The sequence below is a fragment of the Stegostoma tigrinum genome, chromosome 1 (genome assembly GCF_030684315.1).
Source record: "Stegostoma tigrinum isolate sSteTig4 chromosome 1, sSteTig4.hap1, whole genome shotgun sequence".
NCBI classification, from domain to species: domain Eukaryota; kingdom Metazoa; phylum Chordata; class Chondrichthyes; order Orectolobiformes; family Stegostomatidae; genus Stegostoma; species Stegostoma tigrinum.
The window spans coordinates 106339972-106353705 of NC_081354.1; the positions used below are offsets into that span (position 1 = coordinate 106339972).

The 13734-nt window shown below is 39.0% G+C and overlaps 1 protein-coding gene across 6 annotated transcripts in view; it reads left to right on the forward strand.

Annotated features, from left to right (window-relative positions):
- dcun1d4 (DCN1, defective in cullin neddylation 1, domain containing 4 (S. cerevisiae)) overlaps positions 1 to 13734 on the forward strand; it is a 79490-nt gene that overhangs the window by 54701 nt on the left and 11055 nt on the right. For all 6 annotated transcript variants that reach the window (XM_048534675.2, XM_048534692.2, XM_048534683.2 and 3 more), the window contains 3 exons: positions 472 to 580; positions 4597 to 4701; positions 6142 to 6244. In XM_048534675.2, the coding sequence (XP_048390632.1) occupies positions 472 to 580; positions 4597 to 4701; positions 6142 to 6244 (317 nt within the window). The remainder of the gene's footprint in view (positions 1 to 471; positions 581 to 4596; positions 4702 to 6141; positions 6245 to 13734) is intronic.

The window sequence follows — 13734 nt, forward strand, 5'->3', positions numbered from 1 at the left end:
GTTTCACTCTTAATTGTCATTCTTGGGAGAGAGTTCCAGATTTCTTCCTATGATATTGTTGACGCACCTCCAGCAGCTCAACTCAAACTTGCAGTCACATTTATGGCAATTTTTCCTGACTTCCCACAAAACCAATTCTACAGTTTTGGAGTGAGATTGCCAATTAAAGCAGGATTAAGAACAACTGGAATATAAGAATGTTTCTTAATTTCGCTCTGAAATCTGTCTCTAAATATTAGGCAGTCTTAGTCAGGAATGGTTGTCTCCTGTTTTACCTCCCCTCACTTGCTTCCTATCTAATAAATTTAGCTGCAAGGGTTCTTGCTGGACACACCCCACTCTTGGCTCCTCCTGGTCGCCATTGAGTACTTATTCAACAATAAAAGTGTTATGCATTTAGTCTGATAACCTAATATGGTTTTGACTGTAAAAATGTTATGTATCTTTTTTATTTCTGCTTTCCACTTTAAGGTGTGACACAACAGAGAAACTGAGAAATTCATTAGATTACTTGAGATCATTGTTGAACGAACCCACAAATTTTAAACTTGTATACAGATATGCCTTTGATTTTGCCCGGGTAAGTAAAAATTGTAAGAAAATTTTGAAAGTGCAAATGAGTGAAATTCCAAAACTTGTCATAAGACCAAGACTAGTAGATATTCACAGTTTTAAAATACAATACTATTCTGTTATCTTGTAGAAAAACATTTGGTCCATTTTTAAAAACTTTGATATATTTGAATCCTTCACCAAACCACTGAAATTGTCCCCCGCCTCTGCCCTATCCATTAAATGTTATGACAAAGGTATATAATTTGTTATCAGTTTGGAATTTGCAGGGAGGTTGTTTCCTCTGTTGGGTGAATATAGAGCTTGACGCCATGGCCTCAAAATAAGCGGGGGGTGGGGAGAAACCAGATTTAGGACTGAGTAGATGTGGGATCTCTTCACCCAAAGGGTCGTGAATCTGTGGAATTCCCTGCCCAATAAAGCAGTTGAGGCTGAGATAATGGGAACTGCAGATGCTGGAGATTCCAAGATAATAAAATGTGAGGCTGGATGAACACAGCAGTTGAGGCTACCTTGTTGAATGTTTTTAAGGCAAATATAAATATTTGGACGGGTAAACAGAGCTGAGTCCACAAAAAGGTCAGCCATTATCTTAACGCATGGCCGAGCAGTTCCAAGGGGCCAGATGGTCTAATTTGGTTTAAGATTGAAGCAGGTGAATTTCAGTTCTGTGCTATTGACTTTTTGTTTTTTAAGAGTTCAGAAAATTATTTGGAAAAATGACCTAAGCGCATACTTCTAAAAAATTTATACAATTCAGTTACGATACAATTCAGTACAACACAGGAGCAGGCTCTTTGGCCAACCAAGCCAATGCCGTTTCTGAGTCTCATTTAGACCCACCGGGTCCAAATTTTCCAAAATGTGACTTGGTAAGTGCTCAGCCAGATACCTGTCGTGTTAGTTGAAGTGTTTTCACTGTTGAGTCTGTGATATAAGGAAAACAAGTGATCAGGGTTGCTGGTAGCTTAGCTTTCAGTTTCAGACTAGCAGAAGAGCATTCTGTTAGATTAGTACAACCTCCAGATTGAGAGTTTGTAGAATCTGTCAGAACGGAAGAGGAATCCAGGCCAACAGAACTGACTTGAGTAGCAGTCCAATAAGGATGACTGCTAACAGTCCTTCATGTATTTAATTAAATTTAAAGATAAAAGTGACAGTTCTCCGGGATTGAGCTTCTGAAAAAGATATTGTTGGAGGAAAAAAAGTTATCCTTATATTTGATAGTCATGTTAAGATCTCAAAATGATTGACGGACACAATATAATTTTTTTTCCTTTCTTCCCCCCCCCCCCCCCCCTCTTGTATAATCTTGCGTTAAAAGAACATTGGCCGCCTCCTGTGAATATGTTCAGAGACTAACCATTTTAGGCATATAAACAGTGTGGTTAAAGGAGAAATAGGGCCAATCGGAGACCAAAAAGGGATTTTACACATGGAGGTAGGGGGCATGGCTGAGTTATTTATTGAACACTTTACATTTGTCAGTACAAAAGAGAAGGATACAGTCCAAGCTATGGTGACTGAGGAGGAAATTCTGTTAATAGGAGGGGTCCGAGTTAATATGGAGTAAGTCTTGGATAGTTTGTTTGCACTTAAAGTTGACCAGGCACCAAAACTGGATGAGATGCATTTAAGCATTTTGAAGGAAGTGATACTAGAAATGGCCAATGCTCAGGCCATAATCTTTCAGCTTTCATTGGGTTTGGGAAGTGCCAGAAGACTGGAAAATTGAAAATATAATAACCTTGTTTCAGAAAGGTATTAAGGATAGTCCAAAAAAAAAGTTAATTACCGCATAGAGTAGAAGTGCAAGGAGATGATGTTGCATTTATACAAGACACTTTGTTAGCTGGTGCATTGTATACTGTTGCTTACATGATAAGAAGGATGTAAATGCATTGAAGAAAGTGCAGAAGAAATTTTACAACAATGGATTCAAGAATGAGAAACTTCAGTTGTGAGGACAGATCGAAAAAGTTGACTGATTTCTCTTGGAGAGCAGCAGCTTTTGTTACATTCTGTCATTTCCTTTACTAAACAGTTGCACAGCTAAATATTGTAATTCAGAGTTTTTGCCATTCCAGCCAATAGTATCAGGTTTTTCAATTTAAAATGATACACTTCCCTGCTCTGCAGTGTACAATAGCAGAGTATGGAAGTGACTGCATATTATAGCAGTTCTGGTCAAACTGCAAGTGGTGGGTTTAAGCATGAACCAAGTGAGAAGCTAGAGACAGTGGTATAAAGTAAAGCTTGATTGGAAAATAGCCATTCATCCCAGCAGTACAATTTGGGCAGCGTGGTAGCTCCGTGGTTAGCACTGCTGCCTCACAGCACCAGGGACCCAGGTTTGATTCTAGCCTCTGGCGACAGTCTGTCTATGTGGAGTTTGCACACTCTCTTCATGTCTGCGTAGGTTTCTACGAGGTGCTGTGGTTTCCTCCTACAGTCCAAATTTATGCACATTAGGTAGTTTGGCCATGCAGAGTTACCCATGATGTACAGGCATGAAAAATGTGGGGCTACAGATAGTGGGGTCGGCATGGATGGGATGTTCTTCAGAAGATCAGTAGATTTGATAGACCAAATGGCCTGTTTCCACACTGTAGGGCTTTTATAAAATTGCCTATACGTCTGCCCCATCAACACTTTCAAAATTGACAGATACAGTGTATATTCGTTTCTTTTATGTAATGTGTGAGCCACTAACAAGACCAATATCTGTTGTCTATTCTCAATTTAAAGGCAATTGGGTAGCTAGGCCACTTTAGAGGGCTCTTGAAGCAACCATGTTATTGTGAGTGAGTTGTATCTAGGTCAGACTAGGTAAGCATAGCAGATTTCCTTCCTAATGGACATCAGTAAGCCAGACGCATGTTTACAGCAATTGATGGTAGGTTTGTGTACTGTTACTGAGACCCATCAGCATTCATGTTCATGATTTATTGATTGAATTTAATTTCCCTTAACTGCCTTGGTGGGACTGTTCCCACAGTATTAGTTTGGACCTTTTGGATTATTAATTTAGTTACGTTATCACTATAGCACTGCTCCTGAGGGCTGAAGAAATGAATCTCCTCTTCTTTCCCCAAACCTCCTTAGTTTTGACTGGCATCTCTTGGGTATTTTGATTCAATTCCTGCCAATCTGACCAAAAAAGCCACCAAGAGATTCTTTCCTCAATGAGAAAGAGTGCCCTTCGATAGCAATGAACTGAAACCCCAAAGACAAAAATAAACTGACTTTACATGTTGCTGGCAGGGCTCTGTATACAATCTGAGCTAAGTTACTTTAAGAAAACGTGTGAAAGGGTAGAACCAATTTTGGGTTCTTTAACTCGAAGGCCTCATTAAACATAGCAATATTTCAAAATAATATAATATTTATAAATAAGTAAAGTCTGTGTTCTAAATTTAAAGTTTTACCATGAGGTTTCAACTGTTGACATTCTTTAACAACAGAATGGCTGTCGAAAGGCAAACTACAACTACAAGAACAACACACAAAGGCAACTTTGGTGCTATTTTGCTAAAATTTAAAGCATGTATTTCGTGGTTCTTGTTCTAACGCACGGCTTTCAGGTCATCTTTAGACATGAAAGAAGTGTTTTTTTATTTGATTAATTTACATTTCTAATTTAAAAAAAAAATACATTTGTGCCTTGTGTGTAGCTTTTAAAACTGGAGAAGAAATTTCTTTGCTTAGTACCACTGCAGCATTCTTTATTTAACATCGCTGAAGTACTCCAAATCATAATTCCCATAGTGCATGTTTCTAGGGAATAGAAGAATGTCTGGAAACTGTATTGAGTTGCTTAATTTCTGTAAATATTAAATTAATGTTGTATCAAAAATTCAGCACTTAAAATATATACATATAATGCAAATAATCAATTGGCTCATTAATGTAGCATTGCAACGAAAACTAAATGTCATTATCAGACTAGTTTTAGAAATGAAGTGACTTGCTGACTTGTTCATGTCTACATGCCTTTGTATTTTGTTTACATTTTTTTAACAGGAAAAGGACCAGCGTAGTTTGGAGATTAGCACTGCTAAATGCATGCTGGGACTACTTCTAGGAAAAACCTGGCCACTCTTTCCAGCCTTCCATCAGTTCCTTGAGGTATTAAAATGTGAACTCTTTTTCATTTGCAACTATTTCTGCCACCGCTATTTACATAGTTAATTTGAATGTAATAGTAATGCTGCTGTGTGATTGGAATTTATCTTACGCTGTCCAAAAAATTCTAATATTTAGAGACTCTAAACTAGATGCAGTTGCGTTCTTCTCCGCAGTTGCGTTCTTCTCCGCAGTTGCGTTCTTCTCCGCAGTTGCGTTCTTCTCCGCAGTTGCGTTCTTCTCCGCAGTTGCGTTCTTCTCCGCAGTTGCGTTCTTCTCCGCAGTTGCGTTCTTCTCCGCAGTTGCGTTCTTCTCCGCAGTTGCGTTCTTCTCCGCAGTTGCGTTCTTCTCCGCAGTTGCGTTCTTCTCCGCAGTTGCGTTCTTCTCCGCAGTTGCGTTCTTCTCCGCAGTTGCGTTCTTCTCCGCAGTTGCGTTCTTCTCCGCAGTTGCGTTCTTCTCCGCAGTTGCGTTCTTCTCCGCAGTTGCGTTCTTCTCCGCAGTTGCGTTCTTCTCCGCAGTTGCGTTCTTCTCCGCAGTTGCGTTCTTCTCCGCAGTTGCGTTCTTCTCCGCAGTTGCGTTCTTCTCCGCAGTTGCGTTCTTCTCCGCAGTTGCGTTCTTCTCCGCAGTTGCGTTCTTCTCCGCAGTTGCGTTCTTCTCCGCAGTTGCGTTCTTCTCCGCAGTTGCGTTCTTCTCCGCAGTTGCGTTCTTCTCCGCAGTTGCGTTCTTCTCCGCAGTTGCGTTCTTCTCCGCAGTTGCGTTCTTCTCCGCAGTTGCGTTCTTCTCCGCAGTTGCGTTCTTCTCCGCAGTTGCGTTCTTCTCCGCAGTTGCGTTCTTCTCCGCAGTTGCTGTTTTGACCTACCGTTATCTATAATTCAACTACTAGGGTCTATTTTTAATCTATTTAAAAGATTCTGAAAATTGTTGGGCCTAAATGCTTGATGCGAGATCATGTTAAATATATGCATGTAAAACATATTTACCTGTATTTATATGACTGTATTAAGGTGCTTTCTACTAAAATTAATGCATGTGCCTAAAACTGTTACTGAACTAGGCATAACTAAACGCTCTTACATCAGAATGCCCAGATTGCTGTACTAATGGCTTATTATAGTGTTTGCATGCCAATATCAAATAATTCATTGTTTGTTTCACTTGAGTTGAATAACACAGAAACAACGGAATTTTTATTATTTGATAACACTTAGTTTAAATGTCAAAAGTTGTCCATTGGTTGATTTGGTAAAATCTGGGTATCGCCTGTTTGTACTTTTTCCTGAAAGACGCTACTAGATTTAACGTGCTTCATCAAAATGTGAATGGTGAGGAATATGCTAACTTGTAGTTTGCCATAGTATAAGCAAAGTAGAAACATTTTGCTTTTCTGCATCATCAAGACATATGAAATGATCTATAGCGTTTTTAAAATTTTGTTTCACACAGCAATCCAAGTATAAAGTGATCAACAAGGACCAGTGGTGCAATGTGCTTGAATTTAGCAGAACAATTAACCTTGATCTTAGCAACTATGATGAAGATGGGGCTTGTAAGTACATTAGTTGAATTTCTTTAACTCTCTTCGTTTTTCTCCTTGTCTTTTTCCCTTTAGCATCCATGCCTGAGGGAGTGAGAAACAACAGACTGCTGAAAAAGATGTTCTGAGATCTCATGTTGGAAGGTTTACAGTGATAACTTTTCCTAAAATTTTCCCCTTCCTTCAGGGAAGCACCAAGTCAATCGCCCACCTTCTCATTGTAATGAAATGGAGGTTGGGAAATCCGTGTGAATGCAGTGCAGGTGTAAACCAGCATTCCAACATTTTGTGGTTCACCAAGGCTTTATTTTGGTAATGAATTGATAGGGAAGTTCAATTTGAAACAATCTTTAAAAAAGTTAGGATCATGTATGTCCTTGAATTAAGTCTATTGCAATCTTGATGGAACAACTCAATTGTTCTGTTTATTGTGTATTTTTAACTTAAGCCCTTCATAACATTGATTCTCAATCAAAAGGAGATAATGAATAATGTAGTTGAGAGAATCTTCATGAAAAAATGATTATAACATAAAATTATTCAGTGGGATAGAGAGTGCAGTATGTCAAACAGAATCTACTGTCTTAAATATAAAGGCAGAAAATTATAAAACTGAAGTTACGAGGGATGATTTGCTTGTGTCAGACTGGGTACTTCCATTTAAAGGCATGACAGATACGCATAGCTAACATTTCAAAGGTCGACTATCCATTAGTTATCCATTCCTTTTTGACTGAAAGAGAGCAACAGAAAATGTGGCCCAACCATGACTAATAAAATAAAGAATAACATTAGAGCCAAACAGGAATCATATAAAGTTGAGAAATTGTCCCTGAGGACTGAGCAGTTCAGAATTCGGAAAAGGAAGACCAAAGGCTTGAGGGAAAAATGGAGAACGCGAGTGAACTTGCAAAGAACGTAGAAGCTTCTACATCTATATTTAGAAGAATGTAGTGAAGAAAACATTAGTGAAGACAAATATAAGCCCATTATAGTCTGAAATAGGAAAATTTAGAATTGGCAGAACAATTGAACAACTACTTAGATGTGTCTTCTTCTGTGAAGACAGTAAATAGATTCTTAGAAGGTGCCGTGGTTTGTTCCCATGGTCCAGACATGTGCAGGGTAGGTGGATTGGCCATGCTAAATTGCCCATAGTGCCCAGGGATGTTTAGGTTAGGTGGGTTAGACATGGCAGGTGCGGTGTGGCTCTGGGTCAGATGCTGTTTGGAGGGACAGTGTGGACTTGTTGGGCCAAATAACCTGTTTCCACGCTGTGGGGATTCTAAATGCTAGGTAAGCAAGGATCTTTTGGGAACTTTTGTTGGGGACCTTTGTCATCACTAAACAAAACAAATTAGAGGAAACCTTCAAGACCAGCAATAATACCCTTTACTGGCATAACATTCACAAAAGAGGAGGAAAACAACAACAAACTGCCATTCCTAGATGTCACAGTAGAGCGAACAGCCAATGGGGATCATCAAACCAGCGTCTACAGGAAAACAACACATACGGACCAAATACTGAACTACAGGAGCAATCATCCCAACACCCACAAACGAAGCTGCATTAGAACATTATTCCAACCAGCCACCACACACTGCAGCATAGAGGAACTACGAACAGCAGAAGAAAATCACCTATACAGCGTATTCAAAAAGAATGGGTACCTTAAGAACACGGTCTGCCGATTTCTCAGCAACAAACAGACAAAACGGGCCCAGAAACCATAACCACTCTCCCCTACATCAAAGACATTTCCGAAATGACTGCCAGACTGTTCGGACCTCTTGGCATCAGGGTAGCCCACAAACCCACCAACACACTAAAACAACAGCTAATGGACTTAAAAGACCCTATACAGACAACAAACAAAACGAACGTCATCTACAAAATACCTTGCAAGAACTGTGACAAACACTACGTTGGACAAACTGGCAGAAAACTAGCTACCAAGATGCATGAACATCAACTAGTCACAAAACGACGTGACCCACTATCACTCGTATCCTTACATACAGATGAGGAAGGACACCACTTTGATTGAGACACACATCCATCCTAGGACAAGCCAAACAGACATGCACGAGAATTCCTAGAAGCATGGCATTCCAACCGGAATTCCATCAACAAACACATTGGCTCCAAATCAATCTACCATCCTCCTGAGAAAAAGGACAGGAAATGACATCACCACCAACCCAAGGAAACCTAACCAGATAAATAGAAAGCGGGACATAACACCAGCGCTTCGTCGGAGGCTCACTGATGATGTGACCTAGAATGGTGACGAAACGTCTGAAAACTAACCTTCCAGCTCAGCAAGCAACCTCACACCCAGAACCTCAACCTGAGCTACAAATCTTCTCAAAACTCGCTAGGGAATAAAGGGATATGGATCCTGTAAGTGAATGCAGTTTTGGTATGGAAGGGCAAAATAATGTTGATGCAGGCTTGGAAGGCCAAAGGGCTTGTTCCTGTGCAGTATTGTCGTTTTTCTTCCAGAAAAACGATCTTGATGGCATCACCTGAAAGTATTTGTACTCCAGAAAGAATTCCCCTCACTATCATATCTGTGTTTTTATTTTTCCTTAATTTTCAATATCCCATTTTTTTCTTTACCCTCCCTTTCCCTTTTCTGTTTTCTTAACTTTGCCCCTTTTTCCCCAATATCCTCATGTTTTCTTCGCTTCTCTCTGATTCAATTTTTTTCATGTCTACCTGTATCTTAACTAATTTCAGCTGTGACACCCCAATTTCAAGATTCCTTTCTTCCAGTTCTGAAGCTTGGTTACTCATTTGGAGCATCTCATCCTTATGAGATCCTGCTTTTGCTCCTACTTTCAATTTATCTCCTACCTGACATTAGCTTTAGTTAAAGATTTCAAATAATCTACTTTATATTTTTCCTACTTCCAGAAAATTCTTAAGTAACATTCAAAGCCATCTTCAAATTCTATGCACTTGGCTTTACCACAGCACCACTGCATCAGATCCAGGGCCACAAGGTACCCATTTTTTTTAAAAAAAGACCCAGATCCCTCTTGAATGTGGAGATTTCAAATCCTGGGTATGTCCGGAAGTTTTTTTACTCCCTACTGATATTATTACTGGACGCTTATTGCAGTTGATCCCAGATTTTATTTAGGCCGGATAGATTTATGTTGTTTCATGACAGATTTGATTTTTAACAATAAAACAAGCCTTCCAGAAGAAATGAAGTTAAAATAGAATAGAATGACGTATTTAAAGATAACAAATTTAAATATTTTACATCACAGTAAAAGCGCAATTCCATTTAGATCAAAACATCACTTTACAAAATAGTAATACCCGGGAGAGTTCCCTTCCTGCTTGTGGAATTCATTGCCACGGAGTGCAGTGGAGGCTGGGACGTTGGATGCCTTCAAGGCAGAGATCGACAAATTCTTGATCTCCAAAAGGAATCAAGGGCTACGGGGAGAGTGCAGGGAAGTGGAGTTGAAATGCCCATTAGCCATGATTTAAATGGCGGAGTGAACTTGATGGGATGAATGGCCTCACTTCCACTCCTATGTCTTATGGTCTTATGGTCTTCTGTATCAGTTGTCCTTTTTACCAAATTTCCTGTCTTGAACGTTTGATAAGTTATTTATTTTCGAGCTTAAACTTTGTTAGCTTCAAAAAGCTCCTCCGGCTTGGACTAAGTACCTTACGACAAGTTAACTTATTGCCTAACTTCTCTGAACCAACTCACGGAGAAACTGTTTCTTACATCTAACTTCAGCGAGGACTTGTGCAAACCAAACAAAAAGCTCTCAATTATTTTTCTCCCACTCAAGCAAAACACAATCCTTATTTTTTTTTAAGCTGAAGGCAGGTGAACACTTTTCAGTATTTACTTTTGTCCAATCATGAAATGCTCTCAATGCAAACAAGTTGCTGTAATTACCCTAAGTGCTTGCCAATTCGTACCAGTTTAAAATATGGCTCCAGAAATACTAACAAGTTAATTATGAAAGTCCCTCCTGCACAGACCAAAATCAATGTACCAATTGTTAAAAATCCAAAATCTAAAATGAATGATATTAAGATATAGATAGATAAATCACTCCTTGCATCCCATTGCTAATTTTTAAAAAAAGCTGGTTAAAATTATAGCAAAAATGCTACCCAGCTATTTTAAAAGGAGCACGGAGGGAGAAAACCAGGAATTACACACTGGTTAGCCTAACATCAATAGTAGGGAAAATAATGGAGTCTGTTACACACATTTGAGAGCAGAACACTGGGAGGAAAGAAAATACAATAGGATTACACCGTCAGCATGAATTTATGAAAGAGAAGCCATGGTTGACAAACCTATTGGACGTTTTGAAAGTATAACATAAAAAATGGTTGGGAAAACCATTGGATGTTGTTTATTTGAATTTTCAGAAAGCTTTTGTAAAGCTATCCATGAGAGGTTAGTGTGCAAAATCAAAGCACATGGAATTGATGTAGTATACTGGCATGGAATGAGTGTTGGTTAGTGGATGGACAGGATAAAGTTGTAATAAATGGGTCTTATTCAAAGGAAATGACAAGTTGTGTCCATAGGAATGGGTGCTTGGGCTCCAACTATTCACAATGAGTGATTTGGATGAAGAAACAAAATGTAATATGATCCAGTGTTACCAATGATGAAGTATTTGGTGGGAGTGTGAATGGTGAAGACAACATAAGGAAGCTTCAGCATGATTTAGATAAGTTTAGTGAGGGGCAAAAGCATGGCAAATGAAGTAAAGTTGTCCACTTCAGTCAGAAAAGCAATGGTGGAGAATTACTTAAATGGTGATAGATTTGGAAATGTTAACATCCAGAGTCCTGAGTGCCCTTGCACACATTTCACTGAAAGCAAGCATGCAAGTGCTTGCCTTGATTATAAGGGGATTTGAATACACGGCCTTAGTGAGATCACGTAGTGTCGCACAGCATGGAAACACACCCGTTGGACCAACCAGTCCATGCCAGACATGAACCCAAACTAACCTGTCCTACCGGTCTGGTCCTGGCCCACATCCCTGCAAACATTTCCAATTCATGTATCTATCGAATGTCTTTTAAATATTGTAATTATACGCACATCCACCATTTCCTCAGGAAGTTCATTCCACCCTGAATGTAAAACATTTGTCTTTTATGTCTTTTTTCAATCTCTCTCCTCTGACCTTAAACATGTGCCCCCTAGTTTTTGGAAATCCCCCATCCCTAGGGAAAGACAACTAGATTAACTCTATCTATCCTCTCCATGTTCTCCTTATTACAAATAACTAGTGTATCAAAACAAGGCAGTTATGATGGACTTTTTGTGGAACACCAATTCGGCAACAGTAAGAGTGTTGTATCCACTTCTAGGTGTCACATTTCATGAAAGCGGTGAAGGTTTTAAAAAAGGTGCAGAAAGTATTTTGGGAATGATTCCCGAAGTGAGGAGTTTGTTGCATGGATTGAAAAACCTATATTCATTCCCTTTAGAGAAGGGATTTATTCAATCAAAATCATGATACATTGACAGAGTAGATAAACTATTACTATTGGCAGAAAAATCAAGAATCGGAGGATAGCAATATCAGATGAATGGTGAAAGAAGCAACCGCAACCTACCATGTAGCAAATAAAAATGTTCTACAGCAAGAAAACTAGGAATGAGATGAAGAAAACCATCTTTGCTCAGAGTTGTTAGGATTTGGAATGTGCTGTCTGGGAGAATGTTGGAGGCAGATTCCATTGCATATTTCAAAAGAGCTAGATAAATATTTGAAAGTGATTAATTTAAATGGCTATGTACATAAGACCAGAGAATAGGACTAGCTCTTTCAGGAGCCAGTACAGACACAGCGGGCCAAATGACCTCCCTCTACTGTAAAATTCTATGATTCAAATATTTATGAAGTGGCTCTAAGTATTTGTATACAGCACTTATGGGTGCAGCTTCTCCATGCAAGCCTGTATCTGGGCAGTTGACTCATTTATGCTTTGATTCATTGACAAAGTTATGTAGCACATGTTCAAAATAGTCCAGGATCTGTGTTTCATATCCATATTCTCTTTTGGGAAATCTCAATTGCAACTTTTCTAAGGTGCACTGTTCCTTAGTGCCACATTTGGAATTACCGAGCAAAAATGTAATTGTCTTTAGGCAAATTTCACTTCCTTCTCAGTGGCAGGTTGCGGAGAAGAGATCTGTAAATACTTTCCGTTTTGAAGCAGTTACCTCAGCAATTTGATTGCTTCAGCAAGAAAGACCTATAAGGCAACTTGTGCATTGCTGATGATGAGCATTGCCATGTGATAATCATCAAGTTTCAGAGATGTTTGAGGAACAGAATATTGGCTACAGCACTATGTGAGTAGGGTGTGTGCCCCTTCAGGGACTGGTCGTCAAGCAGAAGCATCATACTTGGAGCATTCCAAACATAATGAATGAGGCTGACAAGGACCTTTTGCAAGTCGGTGCTCAAGTAGTGGTTTTCTGCATCAGTCAAATGGTTAAAAACTGCCTCCTAATCCTTTTTCCCTTCAGGATGTATAAACTATTGGCTGACTAATGCTTAAATCGTAAGATACAGTCAGGTGGATAATAACCTGACAAGATGAAATAGAGATATGAGGTACATTTGTATTTCACCCTTTACTGGTGTAAACTATAAAATAGCAGGATTGGTGAGTTATTCTGGAGACCGTCAAGTTGAGGTCAAATATTGTATCTTAACCTAGAGACATTCCACAGATTACCTAGCTATTATCAATATGACTGCTTGAGCAATCTTTCTAACTTTTTTGATGGTGTTTATCCTTATGTTCAAGCAAGGAGTCTATCAAGGCATTTAAAAAAAACTAATTGAATTAAAATGATAATCAATTTCATTTTCCATTCAGGGTTTCCAGTCCATTTAGACATTGTGGACCAGGTGAAGACTAACCAGTCATAATCAAGACCTTTCAGTTTAGTTCTCTGCAAGTTGATGTATTCATGACTCAAATTTCCTTGATTGTGCAATAATACTTACCTTGTGTTCAAGAAGTTTAATTTAGGCTTGCAGCTGATAATCTATAAGCTAATATTGTAGTCCGTCATATTTGATGTGGATTTCTGACTGTTTGGAAATCGCCCAGCATTTTATACAGAAGTGTCTTTACACCTTTTTCATCTTGATTTGGAGGTTCTATCCTATTCATTAAAGAATGGCTTGTAGAAAATGTATTAGTTCACCTGCATTCATGTTTACAGGTCAGTGAGTTAGTATATTGACTGAAGAATTTCTTGAACGTTTTCTAGCTTCCTGAGGTGTGAGAGATGCATGTGCTTCTGGCTAACCGATTTTATTTATTATCCATCCGTACTTGCCTGTGAAGGTGGTGGTAAGCTGTCAGTTTGAGTGTATTCCTTGAGGTAGAACAACATCATAGTACTGTTGGAAAGGGAATTCCATAATTTTGACCCAGTGATGGGGAAGGCACTATAGTTCAAAGTCTAG